We start from the raw sequence: 26,112 nt of genomic DNA, 5'->3' as shown, positions 1-26,112 counted from the left end.
GGCTCTCAAAAGAAATTTCAATAGTTGTACTGCTGATATTTGGCTCTGTGGACTAATGAGTTTGCCGACAATTGCACTAGCCAAGAAACTACACTGAGGTAGCATTCAACACTCTTCATTCAAGTTTGTCTGTTTTTTGTAGTCTCTTTTACAGAGAATTTCAAACATACATAAAAGTGGAGAGTATGCCGAAACCGGTTTGGCTCAGTGGATAGAGCGTCGGCCTGCGGACTGAAAGGTCCCAGGTTCGATTCCGGTCAAGGGCATGTACCTGGGTTGCGGGCATATCCCCAGTGGGAGATGTGCAGGAGGCAGCTGATCGATGTTTCTCTCTCATCGATGTTTCTAACTCTATCTCTCTCTCCCTTCCTCTCTGTAAAAAATCAATAAAATATATTTAAAAAAAAAAAAGTGGAGAGTAATGAACACTTCTAACTAACAATGATCATTTCCAGGTTGCCCTCACTTCAGCTATACTCCTACACATCCCCAAACCCCTCAATATGGATTGACTATAGTCAACTAATGTTTTAAGCAAACTATAGCAATTTAATTTTTACACTTGATTTTAGTCTAAAGGTCAATAAGTGACAGTAAATTAATTTTTTCAAAAAATTATGGGAAAATTTAAACCTATACAAAAAGAGAGCCCTAGCTAGTTTGGGTCAGCGGATAGAGCATCGGCCTGCGGACTAAAGGGTCCCAGGTTCGATGCCCAGGTTGCAGGCTCGATCCCTAGTAGGGGGCGGGCAGGAGGCAGCCGATCAATGATTCCATCATTGATACTTCTATTTCTCTCCATCTCCCTCCCTCTCTGAAATCAATAAAAATATATTTTTGGAAAAAAAAAAAAAGAGATTGCCCAGATGGTGTAGCTCAGTGGTTGAGCATCCCCGACCCATGAACCAAGAAGTCACCAGTTCGATTCCTGGTCAGAGCACAAGCCCGGGTTGCAGACTCGATCCCCAGGGGGTCATGCAAGAGGCAGCCAATCAATGATGTTCCTTTCTCAACAATGTTTCTTTTTATCCCTCTCCCTTCCTCTCTCTCTAAAAATCAATGAACACATATTATAAAGAAAAAGAAAGATTAATATTTAATGAACCCTATGGGCTCAACAGCTATCTTCCATATTTAACATCAACTCAGGACTCATCTTTTTACAGCAATACCCTTTTCCTGTTGGATTATTCCGACACTGACAGCCATCATTTCTTCAAAAAAAATTTTTTTTTAAAAAATTGATTTCAGAGAGGAAAGGAGAGGCAGAGAGACAAAAACATTAATGATGAAAGAGAATCATTGATCGGCTGCCTCCTGCAAGCCCCCTACTGGGGATCGAGCCTGCAACCCCGGCATGTGACAATGACCTGAATTGAACCCAGGACCTTTCAGTCTGCAGGCCAACGCTCTATCCACTGAGCCAAACCGGTTTCGGCTCATTGGCTGATTCTTGTATGTGCCCTGACCTGGGTTTGAAGCCAAAACCTTGGGGTCAATGCTCTAACCAAAAGAGCTAGTCTGCTAAGGCCTGTTTTTACTTAAGGATTTTGTTTACTGAGAAGTTGTTAGGTTGATTTGTTTTTATGACTTTATAAAAAAATAGTTTGTTTAAATCTAAATATAAACTGTAATGAAAAATGCTAGCTTTTAAACATATTCATTGATTTTTAATAAGCATCTACAAAGAGCCAGATTCTGATCCAGGCACAGAAAATAGGAGATGAACAAGATTAAGCTCCAGAAGTTTACAGCATAAGGCTAAGGGAGCACAGGGGTTGAAAAGAATGGATTCCAGACACATTACTAGCCATGTAACTGTGAACAAGCTATTTAACCACTGAGCTTCAATTCCTTAATCTGTAAAATAGGTCTAATATCTCTGCTTTGACAACCTCACAAACCTCACAACCTTATCTTAAGAACCAAATAGCTGAAACCCGTTTGGCTCAGTGGATAGAGCGTCGGCCTGTGGACTGAAAGGTCCCAGGTTCGATTCCGGTCAAGGGCATGTACCTGGGTTGCGGGCACATCCCCAGTAGGAGATGTGCAGGAGGCAGCTGATCGATGTTTCTCTCTCATCGATGTTTCTAACTCTCTATCTCTCTCCCTTTCTCTCTGTAAAAAATCAATAAAATATATTTAAAAAAAAAAAGAACCAAATAAAAATGTGTGTGCAAGTTCTTTGAAAATGTTACTCAAATGTAAAATTATGATAAACCCATGTTTAGAATCTAAAATAGTCCTGTTTCCCACAGTACAATGTACTGCCCTGTCAAACAATACAAGGTCATCAAAAAGGACCTTGAAGGTTTGAGGATTAAGGATTTTCTTTTTAATCCAAAAACGATTATCCCCCATTTAAAAAAATTCTGTCTCCACCTAGAGTCAAGTTCATCACCAAAATAATACCAGTTTCTAGCAACCCTGCTGACATCTAGTCATATGGAATGCAATTTGGGGGGGTCCTTAAAACTTGAAAAGAATTCCTGTCAACATCCCAGAATCTTGTGCAAAAAAAAAATTATGAAATAAAGTGATTGATTCAGTCTGCCAAAAGTGGGGGCCTCTGAAACAGTCTGACTTTTCAACTTCAGAGAAACACACTTCCAGAGGACACCCATCTCTCCCCCCTCCCCCCTTTCTCAAATTACACAATTGGAAATTAGTTTAGATACTTTGGAGCTCGTCCAGCCGGGCGGCTGATGAGAAAACAGGAAGTGGGGGAGGCTAGCTTAGCTGGATCACATCCAGGTCTTGGTAAAGAACTGCCTATTTCCGTTTGGCTTCTACGTAAAAATTCTTTTAGCGAGAGCATTCATCTTGAACTGGTGGAGAACAGCAAAGCTATGGTTAGGCCCATCTGTCCTTGCAGTTTAAGCCAGTCACGACAGGGAGCTGGGGCCTAGGCCTTCAACTTTCATTAACTGGCATCATTCTAACTTCATGCCACTGACTCACCTTGGCTTGGCACAAGTCAGCTTTTCCTCTATGTCTAATTTTTTTTTTTTTCTTCCCAGGATACCAACAATCTCTTTAATGAGACAGGCCTGGGAACCTGAGCTCTGATTACTGTCTCCACCAGAGACTTGTACAGATATCCCGGACGTTAAAATGTGTGACCTGGAAAGCTGGGTGTCTGGACCTGGGAAGCTGGGTGTTGGACAAAATAAAGAAAAAAAACAACGGTACCCTTCTAATCCCAGAGTCCTCTGCCCAAGGAGACTTATGAGGTCCTTAAAAAGAAGAAGGGGATGGGGTTGAGGCGGCTCTGTGTTGTTGTTTTGTTTTTTTCCTTGCAGACTTCATTTTAGTCTTCCCGTTATCCTTTCCTAGCATTCCGTGTCCCCCAAACAGTGTCACCCCCGCCTGCCCCCCGCCCCCCGGACGCTCTCGTTTTCTTTACCTACTAGGCCCTCTTTGTGCCGGTGAGTCTCGGCCCTCCCGCAGCAGAGGCCGGCCGTTCTCAGCCACGGCCCCTCCATCCACCGGCGGCATCCGCCCCCTCGGCCCCTCGGAACACGAACGGCTCTCCCATCCCGTCACTGACAAGAACCGCTGCTCCCAGACACGGAAAAAGTCGCCCCTCTTCTTGACAGGACGCCTCCCTTGAACTTCCCCAAGCCTCTCTCGGAGCGACGTGACCCCACCCCCAGGTCATCGCAGCGGCTTCCTTACCAGCTTCCCGCCCCCGGGGGGCGCCTGCCAGAGGCCAGCGCAGGGACCGTTCGCCGCCAGCTCCGCTGCTACCCCTGCGGGGTGAATCTAACATGGCGGAGAGAGACAGAGGCTAGTCCCCAGTTTCTGAGTTTCCGACAAGATGATTGGCTCTTACTGCTTGTCCCTCAAAACTACCACCCTATGGATTGGTCGAGGGCGCGTTTGCGGGGGCTGGACCAGAGCTGCCCGAACCGCACAACAATAATAAACACTGGGGATGAGGGGCGGGACCTCGAGTGCGCAGCCGTGGGCTGGAACCGCAGTCCCCTTCCCAGGTAAACTCTGCGCCCACTGCGTTCCCTTAGGTCACTGACCTAGAGGACTCGAGATGCGAGGGGCTGGATGGGAATTGTAGTCTTCCTAGGACTTGTAGGTTCTTCAGCTTATTCTCCTCTCTTAACATGCGCAAACGTAACATTCCAATCCATATCTGTTGACGTGAGAAGTGTGCGAAGCTCTTTACGAACTGGGCCGCCCTGAGAATCGTGCCCGCTTCCAGTGTCGGAAGCTCCTCTCCATAGGACTACAGCTTCCAAGAAACACTGTGGCGAAGGTCTTGTGGTCCGCAATGCATGCTGGAAATCGTAGTGGTTTTTTTTGCCTACAATCCTTTTATTTACCTAAACTGGAGACTTCCATTGCGGCGGAAAGGGGGAAGTAGCGAGACCTCACCTTGCGAATGGGTGGGCACTATCTTGCGTTCAATTCGGGCCTCAGCGAGTCGGACCCCAGCACGGCAATCTCTGTGACGTAATAATCAGCCGTCTCTGGAAGCGTAGAGGTGAGAGGGCGGGCGCCTAATGGAAAACTCCGGGAGAATGCCTTCTCTTCCGTCCCTTACTAATTACGTAACAGGGAACGAATGGCTGGCCAATTGGAAGCCCCGAAGGACTCTCGGCTCTTTCAGCTCCGCCCTTCCGCAAACGTGTTGCGATCTCGTATTCTGAGAGGCTCCCGCTCAGCCGCAGCGGCCGGTTTCCGTGGCAACGGAAAAGCGCGGGAATTACGGATAAATTGAATCTGCGATTGCGCGGCTTAAGCTGCCTGAGCTCTCTCTACCCAGGACGGTCGCGGACTGCTTTTCAGACAACTGGGTTCCTGCGCCGGGAAAGCCGAGACGCTTTGATCTGAATAGAGGTGAGGGAACTTTGGGGGGCGGACCGGCTAGGAGCAGGCGTGAAGAGAGTGGGGGAGGGAACTTCTGAAGGACAGCAAGGGGGGTGTTACCTGGCAGGGGCTAGCGGGAGCGTGGAACCCGGGACGCCTAAGAAGTTGCATATGGCATAGTCGCGGGGAGGGGTGCACTTTGTGGGTCGCGCGGTGGGGGAGGCACCGAGAATAAGGAAGGGGTGTGTCCGAAGGGGAATCCAGATGATAGGAGCTGGAATGTGTTTTGAGGGCGCCACTATAATGTGAAAGAGGAGTTGGTATAAGTGAGAAGGGGACCCTGATGAAGAAAGAATAGGGGCAGAAATGTGCCTGGGGAGAGGAGGAGACAGGATTTTGTGGGAGGGAGAGCCCTTACGAACTGTATCCAGATACGTTTCCTAGAAGAGACTAGAGGAAAGTGGAGGGGCATTACTAACCACAGAGGCTGCCGGCATTGGGGGTGCCCGAGGCTCCTGAGATGGGTGCAAGCCAGTGGAAGACACTGGGGAAGGACAGGGGTGGGGAGCCTTGGTTGGTGTTGTTTTGTTTGTGTTGATTATGGTTTTATGCAAGAAAAAGAAAGCAGCCAGGATGATTGGAGAAATGTGAGGCTACCGCCACTCATCCAGTCCCCCCACTGTGGCTTTCCCTTGCTTGGAGAAAGGAAGAGACCAAAGGGAAGTGGAAGGAAATGGTTGGAGGCTATATGTGAAAAAATAAAGAATTTAAAGTGACCTGAATTACAATGAAAAACTTAGCATGTTAAAAAATAAAGCTTTTGTTATTAGTTTTATGGTTGGCATAATTCTAAAGCACTCCCATCTTAAATTTCTCCTACTTAAAAACCAGAGGCCAGGTGGTGCACCGGTGGGGGCCCTCGCCTGGCCTGTGGGGATGAGGCGGAAACCGGCTCTCTGACATCCCCCGAGGGGTCCCGGATGGTGAGAGGGCGCAAGCCAGGCCGAGGGACCCCATCCGTGCATGAACTCGTGTACGGGGCCTCTAGTATATAGATAGATATGCATATAGACAAATAACCACATTTGTTTATGTGTTAAAGTTCATTGTAACAGGGAGAGATGGATTTATGTGCGGATCGAGTTGAAGAAGTACAAAATGTCCTTAATGCTATGCAGAAAATCTTAGAGTGTCCAATCTGGTAAGTCAACAGAATTTATTAATTTGAGATTTTTCCTTATGTGAGTATATCCTATGCAAATGAATAGAATTGACCTCACATAGTAAGGAGGAAAAATTATAATGTCTGTTAAGATTAGGCTATTAGCCTGGCCGTTGTGGCTCAGTGGTTGAGCATTAACCTATGAACCCTGAGGTCACGGTTCGATTCCCAGTCAGGCCACATGCCTGCATTCTGGGCTCGATCCGTGTGGGGTGTGCAGGAGGCAGCTGATCAATGATTCTCTCTCACCATTGATGTCTCTATCTCTCTGCCTCTCCCTTCCTCTCTGAAATCAATACAAATATATTTTAAAAATAAATAAATAAGTTGGAAAGCTGCACTTATTACTCCTCACCTTGAACAAAGGAGCGTAAATTTAAGTAAAATGTCTCTTGTGCTTCATGAAAGTTATTTCTCATATTTGGAGTCAAATAAATAAGATTAAAGAAAATGCAAGTTGTGTTTTCAGAGAAATACAAGATTTACAAGTAACCCTACTCTCCCTTGCCCTTCAACATTTCAGCCAAACGAAAACAAGAGCTAACTGAGATTTACAGCCTAATTTATGTAACATAAGAGCCAAAGAAGCAGGAAATGGCAATTGGGGGAAAATTGCTTTTAAAAAGTCATAAAACTCATAATTACAGAGAGTGATTAAAAAGTCCTCAATAGTGTGGCATTTGGGTCCATTTATTTTATATTTCCACAGAAAATTAAACCAGCAATGAAAAAACCTCAGATACATAAAAATTAAAGATGCAAGATGAGAAAGTTAATGCTAAAGTTTCATTTTGGTCAAATACTGTATATTTTACAGCTGATATATTTTTTAAATCTGTTTTCTATTAGAAATACACAAGTTTTTAAACTAAAATTGTGCAGCCTAGTCATTGCTTAACTCATTTAAATGGAAAGTTCTATGATGGGAATCATATCTACTTCACTTTTTTTCTTTACAGTGCCCAGAACAGTTGGCTGTTATGTCTCAATAGTTTGATTGTGACTGGAAACAGTGTTACTTATGGTAGCTGTAAAGTAGTTTTCTAGCTTTTTTTAGGTCTCGAGAGCTAAAATTCCTTCTTTTGGTCTCTAAGTCACTTTTGGCATTTTTTTCTGATAATTGGTAGTTCTTTCTAACTTTTTACATATGACTATATAAATTTCTTGACTTTCAAAAGAGTTTTTAACATGTGTATCCTGGTGGGTGGTTGTTATTTTTGGAACCTAATCTAGCTGCTTCTTCTAATCACATATCTGTTTTGGAACCTCAAAATGTAGGCATGTAGTTAGGCCTAAAGTACTGACTGGTTTAAAAAGTGTTTTAATATTTGAGCACTTTTTAAAAAAAACTCTCACCTGAGGATATTTTTTCATTAATTTTAGGAGGAAGGGGGAGGGAGAGAGAGAGAGAGAGAGAGAGAGAGAGAGAGAGAGAGAGAGAGAGAGAAACATCGATTGGTTGTTGTCAGAGCACGCAGCAGGAGCCCTGGTGCTCCGAGTGGCTTTGAGTCCATGCATTCTTCTAAATTCTTCCATTTGACTACGCCAGGGCTGGCTCTTCTTCAGACCCTGCCCACTGTGCTAACTGTTGGGAACTTAGTCCAAGTTCCTCCTTTATCCTCTGCTCACTAGTAACAGGCGTTGGGTCCGAGCCCCTCTGCCTGGGGCTGGACCTCCTAGGACGCCGGGTCTCAGTCGGAGAAGCCGTGAGAGGTTGTGGGTAAATAAGAATGAGTCTTTATTGCTGCAGCCCATGGCCATCTGGCCATCAGACAAGAACAGTTCTCACAGCAAAGTCCATACAGGCATGTAGCCGGACACCAGCTAGTGAACATAAATCTTTCCCATAAAGCAGCATCAGTCTCTGTACCCACAGCTATTATCTGAGCAGCCACATGCTGCCTCCTAGACTCACCGCCTCACATCGTAGCGGTATCTGAGCTCTCCGACTCAGCGGCTCTCTCTAGCAGACTTCTTCACACACCTCATCCTGGCTGCTCTCTCTCCATATTCCAGCAGACTTCTTCTCACTCCCGCCTTAGCTGTCTAGACTGGTCAGTAACCTACTTTTATAGTATTTAGATAAAGAAGGCTTCTTGCCAATAGTTACACCAATCATATCGGCTACTGAAGGGCACAGTGTACCATGTATCCTTATACCCTACCCGCTCATGGTATCTTGGCCTGATTAGGATTCCCAGGCTCAGAGTCCTTAAACATCCTATTTAGGCTCATGCCCAGAGCAGCCTTTGGCCATTCTGGTGTACTGATAACAATGCCTCTGTGCTCTCATCGGCCTGGCGTGGTTCCCACTTTTGTCTTCTGCATGTGCCCTGCCTGGGGGTCAAACCCACAACCTAGGTATGTGCCCTGACCAGGAATCTAACCCACAACCTTTTTGGTGTATGGGATAACACCCAACCCACTGAGCTACCCGGCCAGGCTCTAGACACTTTCATAGTAAACATTTACTATCATCAGGACCTAGAAGAGGACATGTTAATTTTTGTCTTTTCATTCCTATTCCCTCTTCAAGTTTTTCCTTCAACATTTACTACCTTTTTCCATATTGGAGTTTTTATCCGTTCAAAGTTTGTTTAGAGTATGTTTGTATAGTTTGGCTTATAATTACTATTCTGAAATATAATTATTTCAGAATTGAGTAAGTGGTGAGAAGGAAAGCCATCTGGTGTAGCTAAATCCACTTTCTTTTACTGAGAATGTTTTTGATATCTAGCTTATCTGAGGAATAGTGATTTGGAAACAAATCAGAGTTCTTTTTTTTCCAGGTTGTTGTTGCTTTAAATCACATTCAGTCTCAATAATACTACTAACATTACACAGGTCATCTCAGGTTGGAAACATTTTCCCAGGTAGCTTTTAATTTTATTCTCACAATAGCTTGAAGAGACTGGTAGAGTGGGTGACAGTTTCCTTACAGGAAACTGAGGTTCAGTCAGGTAGGGTGCTTGGCCTAAAGAGATCTGGTAGTAGAATCTCAGCCTTCTGACTTAATGTGGTATTTTTCTTTTCTTCCCCTGTGCTGCATCAGAAACCCCATGATTATAAGAGTTATGTTACCAGACTCTTGACAACCAGGCTATTTTGACACTTTCTGCTTCATTTATCAAAACTTCTATTCATTTTTTCTTTTTTTTAATAATTTTTAAAATATATTTTATTGATTTTTTAAAGAGAGGAAGGGAGAGGGATAGAGAGTCAGAAACATTGATGAGAGAGAAACATCAATAGCCGCCTCCTGCACACCTCCTACTGGAGATGTGCCCGCAACCAAGGTACATGCCCTTGACCAGAATTGAACCTGGGACCTTTCAGTCTGCAGGCCGACGCTCTATTCACTGAGCCAAACCGGTCAGGGCCATTTTTTCATTTTTACTTTTAATTTCCAGGACCGTTCTTTGAATGCTGTTTTCCTTTTTTCCCCCAGAAGGGTCATGTTTACTGATTGCCTTCTCCTTGCATTATCACTGTTTCCTATAAATTCCTTTTTTCTGTAAGTTTCTTCTGGTGTTTTTATTTTTATTATTTATTTTTGGTGCTCCGACCAGGAATCGAACTTGGTATCCTTTAGTCCGTAGGCTGATGCCCTGTCCACTGAGCTAACCCAGCCAGGGCTTTTTTTTTTTTTAAATGGTTACTGATTTCAGAGATAAGAAGGGAGAGAGAGAGTAGAAACATCAATGATAAGAGAGAATCATCATTCTGCTGCCTCCAGCACACCTCCTACTGGGGATCAAGCCCACAATCTGGGCATGTTCCCTGATCAGGAATTGAACCCTGACCTCCTGGTTCATAGGTCAACATTCAACCACTGAGCCACACCACCCTGGCTCCATTGATTTATATAGAGTGGAAGGGAGGGAGAGGGAGAGAAACACATCAATGTGAGAGAGAGACATCAATTGTGGGTCGGTGCTCTAACCACTGTGAACACCAACCAGGGCCCTTCTCAAATCCTATATAATAAAAGTGTAATATGCTGAGTGTCCGACCAGTTCTGTGACGTGCACTGACCACCAGGGGGAAGACGCTCAGACCAGTAAGTTAGCTTGTTGGTGGGATCCGGCAGATTGGGACTGGGCCAGAGGGCCAGACACGCCCGGGAGCCCTGCTGCGGTTCCTCCCTGGCCAGTCCGCCAACCTCCCGCAGTCCCTCCCCGGCCGGCCAGCTCCAATTGGCCCCAATCGGGGCCGGCCAGCCAACCTCCTGCGGTCTTTCCCTGGCCAACCAGCCAACCTCCTGTGGTCCCTCCCTGGCCGGCTCCTGTCAGTGCCCACTGGGACTGGGCAAGATTGCCCAGATCGGCCTCGATCACTGGCCAGACTAAGGGACCCCACCTGGGCACAAATTCGTGCACTGGGCCTCTAGTTTTTAATATTTGTCTAAGTTTATTTTCTCTTCTTTATTTAGCTTATTACATTGTTTTTACAAAGTAATCACAAAGCCAACATCATGTACCTTTTGAAGTGATGTAATAGAAGTACACAGTGCCTAAAAGTGTTCTTGCCAAAAAATTGTTTTTGCCAAAAAATGGAACCTGAATTTGATCGAGCCTGTAGAGACTAGAGGAATATACTAAACTACACAACATAGGGTTACAATCAGCAAAATCCAGAATGTGGGAAATTCTACAGGTCAAATGACCTAGTTTTTGGTTTTTTTTTAAATATATTTTATTGATTTTTTTACAGAGAGGAAGGGAGAGGGATAGAGAGTTAGAAACATCAATGAGAGAGAAACATCGATCAGCCGGCTCCTGCACACCCCTCACTGGGGATGTGCCCGCAACCAAGGTACATGCCCCTGACCGGAATCAAACCTGGGACCCTTCATTCCACAGGCCGATGCTCCATCCACTGAGCCAAACCGGTTTCGGCTAAATGACCTAGTTTTTTATATAAGTAATGGGGGTGGGGAGAGAAGAAGGGAAAATCTATAGAATAAAAGAGACTTGAGACATACCAGAGACAATGTGTGGATCTTGTTTGACTCCTGATTTACACAGATTTAATTATTAAACTTTTATGAGACAGGAAAATTACAACATTAATTATATAGTAGGTGATATTAAGGAAATTATTTTTTAGGAGTAGTAATGGTTTCATGGTTGTATTAAAAAAGTCTTTCTCTTTTGAAAATATGTTCCAAAATATTTATAGATGAAATTATATGATGGCTGAGATTTATTTTCAAATAATCTGGGCTTTGGGTGGGTATCAGCCATGGACAAAAATACCATTGGCTGTGAGTTGATAATTGTTGAAACGGGGTGGTACATGAAGGTTATTTTACTATTTTATTTGTGCACTAGTAAATGCTTGAAATTTTCCATATGAAGAAATTAAAAAGGTAATCACATGCCAAAAAGAACTGCTGTCAGGGAATCTGAAAGAAATACAAGAAGTTTTTGTCTTTGTGGAGCTGCTGAAAGTCTAGTTGAGATACAGGATATGCACCCACTGATAGCTCTAAAAGCGTATCAGTGAAACCTAATTGATATGAAGTAATATCAACTAATCTTTTAAGTGCTATAGGTCATGTAGAATATTGAAAAAAGTACTGTGTATTCTGTTTTGATGTCTGAAAGCTCAGTGAGAATAAAGATCATATTCTCTGCTGTATTTTTGGCTCCTGGCACAGCAGACATTTAAGTATCTATTGAATGAACTTAAAACCTTACCTTGGCTGCCCTGACCGGTTTGGCTCAGTGGATAGAGCGTCAGCCTGCGGACTGAAGGGTCCCAGGTTCGATTCTGGTCAAGGGCATGTACCTCGGTTGCGGGCGCATCCCCAGTGAGGAGTGTGCAGGAGGCAGCTGATGGATGTTTCTCTCTCATCCATGTTTCTGGCTCTCTGTCCCTCTCTCTTCCTCTCTGTAGAAAATCAATAAAATATATTTAAAAAAAAAAAACAAAAAACCTTACCTTGGCTTAGTGATAACCACTTAAAGTTGAACTTCTAAGGATAAATATTTATTTTTAAATAAATTATTGAGCTGCATTTATTTTCTTTTTCTTTTTTCCCTACCCTTCTAGTCTGGAGTTGATCAAAGAGCCTGTTTCTACAAAATGTGACCACATATTTTGCAAGTAAGTTTGAATGTTTTATGTGGCTTCATTATTACCTTTTGTGCTTATCCTTCGTAACAGAGGAAACACCCAACTTTAAAGAAGCTTTATCTTTAATTAGTAAGAAAGAAAAACCCAATTCGATTTCATTCTGTCTCAGAGAATACACCGAAAGTCACCATAAGTTGGTTTTAGCCAAAGTTCCTGGTAAAATATTGGCATATCTATGTAGTGGGAAATCAACTCACTTTGAACAGCTGTTTGTTTTTTGTGTCCATAGGGAAAGCAGATTGCAAGCAATATTTGGCTAAAATTCATTCATACAATGATTCAAATTATATTTACATTTTTAAGAATCTTGCCCTTTGAAATGAAAATGCTTCTTTTTAATCTTTATTGTTGGAAGTATTACATATGTACCCCCTTCCCCCCCACATGAAAATGTTTCTTGGTGAAAGAATTCCAGAAAAAGTTTGATAGGTAATTGGGTGGAACAAGGGGTTTTTTTCCTTTCCCTGATGTTAAGCTATGATTGAGACTTTTCCTGAATGCCAACTAATTTGTTTTTAAGTATTTTTTTCTTTTTCAATTGACAAAGCATGTCCATTATAATGAGTTTAACTAGCACAAAAGGTTATATGATGCAAAGTATGTTTCCCTCCTAACCTCAAATCCCTGCCTTCCTCTTCCCTTTCCAGAAACAACTACAGTGATCAATTTCTTGATATCTTCTTGGGAATTTTTAAATTTTAAGAGTTTTTAACTTGGGATTTGTTGGTTTTCATGAATGTCCTATAATTATATTTAATTTTAAGTTCAACTGTATTAAAAACTGAGCATTTGCAATTTTGGGGGAAGGCAATAATTTTTATCAAATTCTTAGTATGCTTCCATAACCTAAAAAATGTGAAAAGCATCTGGCATTAAGGATAATAAGGGCTGGCTGGAGCTGAGGGAAACCTGTTCACTTTGGAGGGATATCCTCTGAGCACTAGTCTGCCAGCTGGCTGGCTCCTTCCTCTGTATTTTGTATTCTTCCCATTCATCTGTCCTAACAAGGGTCTAGAGCCCATTTCCACTGTCTCTCACCCCTTTCTCATGTCACCACACTGATGTAGATCTCTTCCCAACGGTTTCCTTCTGATTCCTCAGGCCCTTTTCCTTGTTCAGGTGCCAGGGCAGCACAGCTTTCTCTCTCTGCTTCAGGAATTTTTAGTTTTGTGGCCTCTAGAGGGAAGCGTCTCAAACTATAATATAGGACCAGTTTCTTCATAGATTGATACTTTTGTAAAACAAAATGTAAAAGTCCCAGTATTTAAAAGATTACAGGTAGTATCAACATTTATTACTTTGAGAGCTTGTGGAAGAAGGAAATTACAGACAGAGGAAATAATATAAGCAAAGGTCTGAAGAGAAGAAAGTAGAGTATGTCCAGAAAAAAGAAACTTAACTTTCCATATTTGTTTAAGGGTTGTGTGAGAAGAGGAAGGAGCCCCTTAAAAGGGAGATGACATTTGCAAGAGGAGGTAGACGGGATTGGAAATGGAAAATGACTGCAAGAGAAAGACATAGTTATTATTCATAAGTAGTAATGAAGGAAAAGTAGAATAATTCTACAGAAAGACTTTTGAGGTAGAGCAGGAGGAGTTGAGGTAGTTTTAAAAATATATGTATTTTTATTGATTTCAGAGAGGAAGGGAGAGGGAGACAGATAGAAACATCAGTGATGAGAGAGAACCACCAATTGACCGCCCCTGGCATGGGATCAAGCCCACGACCTGGAGCACATGTCCCGACTAGGAATCGAACCATGACCCACCCTACCCCCGGTTCACAGGATGAGGCTCAACCACTGAGCCACTGAGGTAGTTTGAGCTCAATGAAGTTGGAGGTGAAGACATCTGTTGAGATTGAAAGGGTTAAAGTTGGCAACTCGGGGAGAGTGAGAAAAGCTTGCAGCTCTTTATATGGAGAATATGATAAGCAGAAGAAGTAGCCATATTTTTAAGTACTATATTAGAATTAAAAGTATAGTATAATACCCATGTGACAGATCAACTTTTTCATGAAACCTCTTCTGTAATACCTTTATAATCTGAATAATGTCTTGATCTCTATGTCAGAAAACTGGGGAAAATACCCCAAGCATTAATTGTATTTTCTCAGGGTAAACTATAATTGCTAATGATAAAAAATAGCTTTATTGACTGAGGTAAGCCTATAGTTCTTTTTTTTTTTTTTTTAAATATATTTTATTGATTTTTTACAGAGAGGAAGGGAGAGAGATAGAGAGTTAGAAACATCGATGAGAGAGAAACATCGATCAGCTGCCTCCTGCACATCTCCCACTGGGGATATGCCCGCAACCCAGGTACATGCCCCTGACCGGAATCGAACCCGGGACCCCTCAGTCCGCAGGCCGACGCTCTATCCACTGAGCCAAACCGGTTTCGGCAAGCCTATAGTTCTGAAATCTTTCATGAGATATACAAAAGAGATAATAGTACCAGTCTAGAAAAAAATTACTTGGGTCATCCATGCATTGCCTTGCAATTTCCAAACAACAAATGAATTGTGTGATATTTTTTAGAATATCTAGAACCGTATTCTCCAAAAATATATAATATGAACAATAAGTGTAATTTAAATATTCTAGTAGCCATATTACTAAAAAGTTTTTAAATTATCCTATATAATAAAAGCTTAATATGCAAATTGTCCCCATGGGCGGTCGTTCAACCCCTCGCTATGATGTGCGCTGACCACTAGGGGACGGCGCGGAATATGGCAGGCATTGGCAATGTGGTGCTGGCAGTGGGTGGCAGTGGAGGTGCTGCCGCCCTGACGGTCCCTGATGACTGCAGTGGGATGGTGGAGCAGGTGAGTGAGCGGTGCCAGGTCAAGGCAGGTGCAAGCAGGGGCCCAATCGCCCCACCTATCACCCTGCAGACAGCAACCAGTGGTGGCAATGGGGGGCGGGGCCTGGCTGATCGCCCCGCAGGCGGGATGGTGGAGCAGGTGTGGGGGCGTCGCCAGGCCAAGGCAGGGTGCCAGGTGTGGCTGCGGGGCTCATGAGCTGAAGCTGCGAGGCTGGGGGCGTGAGCTGGGGCCCAACCTCCGCAGGGCCCCCCAAGGACCCCACCCGTGCATGAATTCGTGCACCGGGCCTCTAGTAGTTATATATTTACATATTTTTAACCCAATTGTGACCAAAATTTTACCATTTCAATATAAAATATATTAATGAGGTATTTATTTGACATTCTTTTTTGGTATTAAGTTTCGAGAGCCTGTGTTTTTCTATACTTACAGAACATCTTAGTTCTGACTAGCTGCATTACAACTGCTCAGTAGCCATGTGTCCAGTGGCCGCTGTATTGGACAACACAGCTCTAGGAACTTACTACTCAAAGTGGGACTCATGAACTTGCAGTACCCATATCACATGGGAACTTTCTAGAATCTCAGCCCTACTCCAAACGTGCTCAGTCAGGATCTGCATTTTAACAAGATTCTTATACACATTAAAATCTGGGAAGCAGTGTTCTGGAATGATGACCTTCCTATACACTTATTTGCAGGATAGTAAGAGGGACCAGACCAGGGATGGCTGAAGTCTAAGGATCAGATAGACCAAGTAAGGCAAATCTTGGAGTCAGCTAACTGAGGAAATGCAGATAAGTGGTGAGTTCATATTAGGGAGGTTTGATGGCTAGATATATTACATCATAATATCAGGGAACTTTGGAGTCTAGCAATGGCTTGATATGTCAGTGGTCCAGAAGTAGTCAAGAGATGGATATTCTAGCATATACTAGTAGATCAAACATAGTTTCTCAGGAGTCTAGTAGCAGAAATAAGCAGAAGTTCCAAGTGGTGGTTATAAGGGAAGAAAAATATGGATACAGCCATAGGAGGCTAAGGGGTAAGACTTGTCCCTAGAAGACAAGAGCCTTGACCCATGGGGTTGCAATACCAGGCAAGGAACCTAGGCATACTCACCCAGATGAAGAGCTTAGGATAGAGTCTTAAATGTTGAAACTAAAGTACAAACTAGAGGTTTGATCAAGAAAACAGAGCCGCCGAAACCGGTTTGGCTCAGTGGATAGAGCGTCGGCCTGCGGACTGAAAGGTCCCAGGTTCGATTCCGGTCAAGGGCATGTACCTGGGTTGCGGGCACATCCCCAGTGGGAGATGTGCAGGAAGCAGCTGATCGATGTTTCTCTCTCATCGATGTTTCTAACTCTCTATCTCCCTTCCTCTCTGTAAAAAATCAATAAAATATATATGAAAAAAAAAGAAAAAGAAAACAGAGCCTTATTATAGAAACTGACAAGGTTTGATGGGGCCACCATAAGTGGATGCTGAGCTGTGGGGCCCTCTGGACAATATTGGTCCATAATCTTAGTTCTGTTGACAGGAATCCAGGGCACCCAGTATAATCAAAGGTAGCCAAACGTCAGCCTACTTTCATTTTGCTTAGACTTGGAACTGTTAATTTATTGACTCCTGCCAGGATAGACTTAGACAAGTTAGGTGAGTTTCCATAACATTGTCAAACTCCTCAGGATATAGATGTGCTAAAAAATGAGTACTACTGCATTTGCTTGAAAAAGTATTGCCTTTCCTTAAGCATTTAAAAATCCAAGAAGCCCAAAACTTGTCTCAGATCTTTTTACCAAGCACCTTATGTAGAACATTTATGTCTTTATTTAATTGGTGCATCACATAGATTCCCCAGGACTCTAAAACAGAATCTAATAAATTCTGAGCCCTGAAAGATATGCCTATGTTCTGTTGAACCATCAGTGTTTTCCTTTGTTCAGTCTTTTTAAGTGATGTACAAGTTCATTTCCTCTTTTGAGTTAACGACCTTTATGCATGTGTTCTTTTTCTAGCATAAGGAAAGACTGGAAACCATATTTTGGTTTTTCTACATTTACCTAGTCCCCTGTGTTATTTATGTAATTATTGTACAGTCTACAACACTCGAGCTTAGTTAGCTATTGTGATCTGCAGTATTCTCTCTGTTCAGGCAATTCCCTCCCTACTCCTACTCAGAATTGTTTAATTGTACCATTTCCCAGTGTAAAGCATTGATGCCTCCTAGAACTATTATGGTAGATTACAAGTAGGATTTACATCTTCTCAAGGAGTGTCCTCTATTCTGTGGCTCTTCAAAGGGTATTTACATACAATACAGGTAGCTTTTTGATATCACTTTTCCATAAACTATAGAGTTATTGCCAGATAAGGCATCTGTATTGGTGATTGTTTCTGCTTTTTGGCTATTACGAGCAATGCTGCTATGTACATATGTGTACAAGTTTAACATGGACTAATGTTTTCATTTCTCCAGGGAAGAAATCTAAGAGTAGAATTGCAGACTCACATGGTAACTCTATGTTTAACATTTTGAGGAGCTGCCAAACCGTATTCCAAAGTGGTTGCATCGGTTTATATTTCCACCAGCAATGAATGAGGGTTTCAGTTTCTTCACATCTTCTCTAATACTTCTTACCTGCCTTTTTTATTTGCACAAGCCATTCTAGAGGGTGTGGAGTGGTATCTCATTGTAGCTTTAATTTGCATTTTCATAATGACTATTGAGCCTCTTTTCATGTGCTTGTTGACTGTTTGAATACCTCCTGTGGAGAAAATGTCTATTCAAATACTTTGCCTATTTTTTAATTGTGTTATTTCTCTGTTTATTATTGAGTTATAAGAGGGGTTTTTTTAATACTAAAAGAATAAAGATTTTTATTAAGCATTGTAAGTTGCATTCAATAGCCTTCAATACACCACACCACAACCCATCTACAGTCAAACCCAATGGCAGCTCATTCTTGCACAATCCATGAGTTAGAGTAAAACTCCCTTCAATTTACTGTAAGATCCTACTCAGGTCTTGCGGGCAGGGATTGGGGAATTACATCTCGTTTCTGATCACTAATGTGTGATGAAGAGCCTCAGGAAAATTATATTAAAAGCAATTAAGAAATGATTCTGATTTCAAAGTACATTGTTTGGAAACATTAACAAAAACATGAAAATAATATAAGTATACCTGCTTCCACTAAATTCTTGATGGGAAAGTTCTCAAGAACAAACAATTTGTTTCCTACTCAGAAGGGGGGGAGTGTTAAAGATCAAAGGGATTTTTTTTGTTTTTCACAGAATTTCATATTTTGCTAATATGAAGGCATAAAACAGCAAGAAAGAAGAGTAATGCATACAGCAGTGAATACACCAGGGTAATGTCGATATTTAAAACAGCTAAATAATTTTGGGGTGTTTTAGAATACATGCAACAAGTCAATAATCACAAAATTTTAAGGTTAGAGCAAGATCAGTCAATGACTAAACAGAGTTAACATCTTTTATAGGACTACTGCTGATTATTAGCATTTTTGTTTTGCAAATGGGCACATACTGGTAAGAATGGAAGAAAGGACAATGGCATGCATACTATTAACTACACACTTTAAAAATATGAACCACGCAGAAGTTTAGCTCAAGTAGTAGCACTAATGGTCTACATTCAATTCAAAACCACATAGTTCATTGATCGAATTGTAAGAGTTTTTTGTATATTCTGGATACAGGTCACTTAATGGATATATATGAGTTGCAAATATTTTCTCCCATTCTGTGGATTGTCCTTTCGCTTTCTTCATGGTATTATAGCACAAAAGTTCTTAAGTTTGATGTAGTCCGGTGTATCTAGTTTTTCCTTTGGTTGCTTGTGCTTTTGGTGTTTGTTTGTTTATTTAACCCAAGGTAACAAAGATTTAGTTTGAGTTATTTTGTGTGTGTGTGTTGTATGAGGTAGGAGTCTAGCTTCCAATTTTGCATGTGGATGTTTAGTTGTCCCGGCACTGTTTGTTGATAAGACTATTCTTTTTCCTGTACTCTCAGTTCTGTTCCATCCATGTATATGTCTGTCCTTATGCCAGTACCACACTGTCTTGATTACTGTAGCTTTGTAGTGAGGTGCTGAGATTTTTCAACTAATTATAATAATTGTACTTGAACTATTTACCATTTGTCTGATTATGCAGAATGAAATAATAATAATTAAATATGTCATATTAACTCTTTAATAAGTTTTAATAGATCATAACAGTAGGCCATATCTATGTAAGTTTAGTTTTCATAGATCATTGCTTGATAGTTTAGTTTTCTGCTTAGGTAACATCGAAAAACAATTAAAGTCATTGGTTGTAATTCACCTGCCATTAACTTTGAAAGTGTTCTTAATGTTGTGAAATTATTTTTTTCATGGCTATTTGTCCTTTAATATTCTCTCTATAAAAAAGTAATTTTAATTATTCTTGTTCTTTATAATTTGTAGATTTTGTATGCTGAAACTTCTCAGCCAGAAGAAAGGGCCATCACAGTGTCCTTTGTGTAAGAATGATATAACCAAAAGGTATATAATTGGGTAGTGATGGGAGGCTGGAAAAAGTAGAAATTCCTTACTATTATAGCTGTTCCTATCAAACCATTCCTTAGTAGAAAAAATGTATAAAAGGGTGTTTAGCTGACAAAATAAATTATTTTCCTGAAAGTTTTACGGTACCTTATTCAGGTGTTAGCAATTAGCAACATGCATTTTTCTAATGCTTCTGAATGGTGTGAGAACTTGCAGTCTTATCTAAAGCAGGAGTGTACCACATGCCCCCATTTTCTCCTGATCCTTTTATTTTTCTTGTACACTTAATCTCTACTTAATTATTTACACACACACACACAGTCCTATATAATAAAGGACTAATATGCAAATAGACCAAGTGGTGGAACAACCGAACAACTGGTCACTATGACATTCGCTGACCACCAGGGGGCACGTGGGGAACATGGCGGGGTGTTGTCTGCGGCTGGATGGTGGAGCGAACGGGGGAGCCAGACCAAGGCGGGACGCTGGTCGCTGTCATCGGGGTGAACCTCTGGTGGTTATTGAAAATTCTTTGCTCGCGCACCACAGTCCCGCCCAGCGCTCGCACCTGCTGCCAGCACTGGCCCTGCCTGCATCCGCTGCTGGCGCCTGGCGCGGCCCCAATTGCTCAGCACCATTAGCAGGTGCAAGGGGTGGCTACCAACCCTGATCGTCTCTCAGGGCTTCTCCATCTCCCCCTGCTCCTGAGGGGCGATTGGGGCCCCAGTGCCTCCGTGCGTCAGCAGGTGCAAGCGCCGGCACCGTCAGTGTGTGGGAGCAGGACTGCCAGCATACAGGGGACTGGGGGCTGTGGCAGGAGGGGCTGGGTGGGGATGCAGAGGATGGGCCAAGACCTGCCCCTGTGCCCACTGCAGCCTCATGGCCCACAGTTCCTTTCAAGGTGCACGATTTATGCACTGGACCCCTAGTGTATTTCTGTATTGTGTATCCCTCTGGTCAGGATTTAAGTTCTGTTAGGGCACCGGCTTTGTCTGTCTCAGTCAACACAGCTTTTCCAGTGTTTGGCATATAGTAGTCACTCAGATATTTAAAGGAATAAATGAAAACTTTCCTAAATCAGAATCTTTCTTTGGACATTGTTATCTGTTTGTGCTTTTCTTTTTTTTTTTTTTTTAAACATATTTTATTGATTTCTTACAGAGAGGAAGGGAGAGGGATAGAGAGCCAGAAACATCCATGAGAGAGAAACATGGATCAGCTGCCTCCTGCACGCCCCCCACTGGGGATGTGCCCGCTACCAAGGTACATGCCCTTGACCGGAATCGAACCCGGGACCCTTGAGTCCGCAGGCCAAAGCTTTATCCACCGAGCTAAACCGGTACTGGCTGTTTGTGCTTTTCAAATAATGGAAACATCATTTGACAGAAATTCCTGATTGCTAGAAGTGGGATGTTGAGTGGATGGGACTGAGATGTCAAGAATAGTAAGTTCTCTGTGCAGTGGATTTATATTTACTATGGATTCATAGTTCTATTTTAGATAGTTACAGGCTTTTGGTAGATTTGAATGGCAAAAAAAGAAAATATTACAAAAATAATCATTACTGATGTCAATAATGTTTTGCTTATGTGATGTCACTAATAGCTCTGTTCTTTGAATACAGTTTTTCAGCTGTTGCTGCATCTTTTTTTATTAGTGTACATGTCTTTCCTTATTTTAAAAGTCCTTAAAAAGTCGCCGAAACCGGTTTGGCTCAGTGGATAGAGCATCGGCTTGCGGACTGAAGGGTCCCAGGTTCGATTCCGGTCAAGGGCATGTACCTGGGTTGCGGGCACATCCCCAGTAGGAGATGTGCAGGAGGCAGCTGATCGATGTTTCTCTCTCATCGATGTTTCTGACTCTCTATCTCTCTCCCTTCCTCTCTGTAAAAAATCAATAAAATATATTTAAAAAAAAAAAAAAAAGTTGATAAGTACTTGCTAAGTATGTCTCTCAAATGATTTAATTTCAGAAGCCTCCAAGAAAGTACAAGATTTAGTCAACTTGTTGAAGAGCTATTGAAAATCATTCATGCTTTTGAACTTGATACAGGATTGCCATGTAAGTGTTATATAGCCCCAGGGGCCAATGCTCTAGTGGCTGTCTTTAAAACTCAAGAGGGGCCCAGCCAATTATGGTCAAGGGCATGTACCTCCATTGCAGGCTCTACTCCATCCCCAGCCCTGGTTGGGGGTTGGGGAGGAGGCAACCAATCTATGTGTCTCTCTCACATCATGTTTCTCTCTCTCTCTCTGTCTCTCCCCCTCCCTTCCACTCTAAAAATCAATTGAAAAATACCCTTGGGTGAAGATTAACAAAAAAATAAAAAACTCTGAAGGAGGTTTACACAATTTTCTGTAAATAGGTGATAAGACCTTTTGGTCTAGTTTAATTTTAGCCCTTTATCTGTAATCTATTTGTTAAATCATTCCCACTGGTCTCATACCTCATTTTATCCATCCTCAGATGCACGTTTTTTTCACATAAATTGGGGACAAGTTATCAGTGGTGTGTCATTGTCTAATTGTATGTTTTCTTTCTTAGTGGTATAGAAAATAATGGTGCTTCTTACATCATTGGTATCTTAGATTCAGTGAGCTATGATTAATAGGCAAATTTGTTAGTATTGGTCGGGGGGACAGTAGAAATAACTTTGACAGTCTGTGTGTTTGTTTCGCAGGAGTAGAATTTCCAAAGTTTTATTTTAAAAAATTATAGGTAGTCTTTGCTGCATTGTCTTACTATATAACAAAGAGCATACACAGGATTTCTCTTGGTTCTTTGATTGCAATTATAAAAATAATGTTTTCCCTTGTAATTCACAGTTACAAACAGTTATAGCTTTTCAAAAAAGGAAAATAATTCTCCTGAGCATCTAAATGAGGAAGTTTCTATGATCCAAAGTTTGGGCTTCCGAAACCGTACCCTAAGATTTCGACAGAGTGAACCTGAAAATCCTACCTTGGTAAAGCCATTTTGATTTGTTCTGGTAAAATCTTTTTACTGAGTATTGTGAATGTGCTAGATGCTCATGGATTTAAATAAAAAGTTAGTAAACAAGGTAAGATGGTAAATTAAGTGGTTGGACAAATGTTCTAATGAACAAGAGTTAGAATTGTTGAGAGCAGGTCTGTGTACCTAATGTGGTCAGGAGAGACCTGACTGGCCCCTCCCCTGCGTTAGTGCTTTATCCATCCCCATTCTTGTCTAAAATAGCCACAAGGTCATTGGTGGTTTTAAGCTTGCTAGTTTTTATAATAACCATCTTATGGCAATTCTCCAGGCATGAGGAAGTGTATTTATCTTATTTCCTCTGAAAAATCACCTGAAAAGAAAATCTGTTTTAACATTTGAAAATTGCTTCATTCAACAATAAAGATAAATTTTAAAAAAAAGAAAGAAATTGCTTCAACTTAAAAGGTGTAATTGTAAAAAAAAAAATGGCGATGGTTTACTCTGTTGTTACACATATGTGGATGAATAATGAAGATCTCAAAAACAATAGTTCTTATGCTTCCAGCATTCATTTTTCAGTAGATGTTGAAGGATTCAAAAAGAAGAAGGAAAACTTCATTGGAATAATGTTGGGTTTTTAAATAGTCTTTCCTATACTGAATGATCTAAGGATTGATTGCAGGGTTATTATTTTTATTTATCTTTTTTAAAATGTTACTTTAGGGGGGCCAATGAGGGAGGATAAGGACACATATGTAATACCTTAATCAATAAAGAAAATAAATAATTAAAAATTTTTTTTTTATATATATATTTTATTGATTTTTTACAGAGAGGAAGGGAGAGAGATAGAGAGTCAGAAACATCGATGAGAGAGAAACATCGATCAGCCGCCTCCTGCACATCTCCTACTGGGGATGTGCCCACAGCCCAGGCACATGCCCTCGACCGGAATCGAACCCGGGACCCTTCAGTCCTCAGGCCGACGCTCTATCCACTGAGCCAGACCGGTTTCGGCAATAATTAAAATTTTTATTTTATCTTAGTTGCCAACCCTGTTATCAGATGTGCAGATGTTATTAGAAATGTATACCAAATGAACCTTATTTCCTTTCTATGCTGTACTATTATATAAAGTATTAGCTTCAAAATATACTTTTCTTTTTTTTTAATATATTTTTATTGATTTCAGAGGGGAAGAGAGAGATAGAAACATCAGTGATGAGAGAGAATCATTGATCGGCTGCCTCCTGCACACCCCTACTGGGATCGAGCCCACAACCCAGGCATGTGCCCTTGACCAGAATTGAACCCAGGACCCTTCAGTCCACAGGCGAATGCTCTACCTACTCAGCCAAACCGGCTAGGGCAAAATATGCTTTCTTATACTTCAAAAAATTTACTCATGCCGAAACGGGTTTGGCTCAGTGGATAGAGCATCGGCCTGCGGACTGAAAGGTCCCAGGTTCGATTCCGGTCAAGGGCATGTACCTTGGTTGCAGGCACATCCCTAGTGGGAGATGTGCAGGAGGCAGCTGATCGATGTTTCTCTCTCATCGATGTTTCTAACTCTCTATCTCTCTCCCTTCCTCTTTGTGAAAAGTCAATAAAATATGTTTTAAAAAAATTATAAAAAAAAATTTACTCAGATAATACATATTCTGTTTAGAAAAATTTAAAACAACAGAGGAAAAATATTCAAACTATTAGAACATAACTCATACATTTTTAAAACAGTTTTCTCTTTTTTTTTTTTTAATATATTTTATTGATTTTTTACAGAGAGGAAGGGAGAGAGATAGAGAGTCAGAAACATCGATGAGAGAGAAACATCGATCAGCCGCCTCCTGCACATCTCCCACTGGGGATGTGCCCGCAACCCAGGTACATGCCCTTGACCGGAATCGAACCTGGGACCCTTCAGTCCGCAGGCCGACGCTCTATCCACTGAGCCAAACCGGTTTCGGCCAGTTTTCTCTTTTTAAATATGTTTTTATTGATTTCAGAGAGGAAGGGAGAGAGAAAGAGAGATAGAAACATGGCCTCAAATTTCTCTTCAAGGAAAAAAAGCAAAGAATTGGCCAGTAATTAGTTCATCATTTTTTACTGCTTAACAGGAAACCAGCCTTAGTGCCCAACTCTCTAACCTTGGAATTGTGAGATCACGGAAGACAAAGCAGCAGGTACAATCTCAGAAAAAGTCTGTCTACATTGAATTGGGTAAGAGTCTCAGACTTTTTAAGTTTAGAACAGTAGTTGCTAGACTTTTTAAAAAAATATATTTTTATTGATTTCAGAAAAGAAGGGAGAGGGAGAGAAATAGAAACATCAATGATGAGAGAAAATCATTGATTGGCTGCCTCTTGCATGCCCCCTACTGGGGGATTGAGCCTGCAACCTGGGCATGTGCCCTGGCCCGGAATCTAACCATGACTGCCTGGTTCATAGATTGACGATCAACCAGTGAGCCACACTGGCCAGGCTTAACATCATTTCTTTATAACTTGGATGAGATGCTAAAGGAACGTAACTCTCATTCATATTCATTAGTCTATGGTAAAATTGGTTTTGTTATATGTCGTTTTGCTTGAAGTCACAGAACCATTTGATGTTAAGTGAGGACTTACTATACTTTGGAAAAATGGGAAGTAGGAATAAGAAAGAACATGGTGGGCTGGCTACAGCATTTGGAAGAATCCAAGATAAATTGTACTAGACTAGAAGGACTTTTAAGACTAGCTGAGCTCAATTCAGTCAGTTTTCTCTAATTTGTCTTGTTATTTAGAATATATTTATAATTGGAAAGAGTATAGCATTTACCAGATTCTCTTGAAATTACTAGTATGTCTTTTTCTTTTTTAAAATCATAAATTCCTAGACTTGTGACTTTTTATTTTGATTATTTTTGTGACACAACCGTGTCGTATCACAAAAATAATCAAAATAATTGTAATAGCAAATATTAAGGAGCACTTAGTATAGTCCAGGCACTGTTGTACTTCACTTATAAAACTCATGTAAGAGGCCTGACAAACCCTGTAGTTGTTACTATTATTATATTTATTTTACAGATGAGGAAATTAAGGCAGAAAGAGGTTAAGAAATTTGGCCAAGGTAGTGAATCTACTCAGTGGCAGAGCCATGATTCAAACCTAGGAATTCCGGCTTCAGAGCCTCTGCTTACCACTACTTCTCTGTATTTCCTGGCATATGTATCATTGTACCTACCATATAGTGGGTGCTTAGTAAATATTTCTTGAATGAGTATCTGTTTTGCAAAAAGTACATTTTTTTAGTTTAATCCTTTCAATAAAAATTCTTTTATTGATTTGTTATTTGGGGGTATTTGGGGAACTATTTTTAGGATCTGATTCTTCTGAAGATTCAGCTAATAAAGGAAGATATTACAGGTGAGTCAAAGGGAGCCTTTGTCTATTAAGCTGGCATTTTTGTGTTTAGTTAATATTAAGAATTGGTATTTTTTTTAGGTTAGAGTCATGGCATTGGAATAGACCATATATCTTAATCTCATTTTTAAAAAATATTATTTTATTTATTTCAGAGAAGAAGGGAGAGGAAG

At 41.3% G+C, this 26,112-nt stretch overlaps 2 protein-coding genes across 6 annotated transcripts in view; one reads left to right on the top strand and one right to left on the bottom strand.

Annotated features, from left to right (window-relative positions):
• NBR1 (NBR1 autophagy cargo receptor) overlaps positions 1–3,775 on the bottom strand; it is a 29,835-nt gene extending 26,060 nt beyond the window's left edge. Inside the window, exon 1 of one of the 3 annotated variants that reach the window (XM_081109181.1) lies at positions 3,679–3,775. The gene's annotated coding sequence lies outside the window, so the exon portion shown is untranslated. The remainder of the gene's footprint in view (positions 1–3,678) is intronic. The other 2 variants (XM_081109182.1, XM_081109183.1) reach the window with 2 other exon arrangements.
• A 2,154-nt stretch (positions 3,776–5,929) lies between these two features.
• Positions 5,930–26,112, top strand: part of BRCA1 (BRCA1 DNA repair associated) — a 55,772-nt gene continuing 35,589 nt past the window's right edge. The window contains exons 1-7 of one of the 3 annotated variants that reach the window (XM_081109179.1): positions 5,930–6,028; positions 12,107–12,160; positions 19,494–19,571; positions 21,550–21,638; positions 22,403–22,542; positions 24,650–24,752; positions 25,897–25,942. In XM_081109179.1, the coding sequence (XP_080965305.1) occupies positions 5,949–6,028; positions 12,107–12,160; positions 19,494–19,571; positions 21,550–21,638; positions 22,403–22,542; positions 24,650–24,752; positions 25,897–25,942 (590 nt within the window). In that variant the 5' untranslated portion in view covers positions 5,930–5,948. Of the gene's footprint in view, positions 6,029–12,106; positions 12,161–19,493; positions 19,572–21,549; positions 21,639–22,402; positions 22,543–24,649; positions 24,753–25,896; positions 25,943–26,112 lie in introns of those variants that run through there. The other 2 variants (XM_081109180.1, XM_081109178.1) reach the window with 2 other exon arrangements.

This window comes from Myotis nattereri (assembly GCF_964212035.1).
Source record: "Myotis nattereri genome assembly, chromosome: 16".
Lineage (NCBI taxonomy): Eukaryota > Metazoa > Chordata > Mammalia > Chiroptera > Vespertilionidae > Myotis > Myotis nattereri.
The sequence above is the reverse complement of the archived record's forward strand: the minus strand, read 5'-3'. Positions and strand labels throughout refer to the sequence as shown.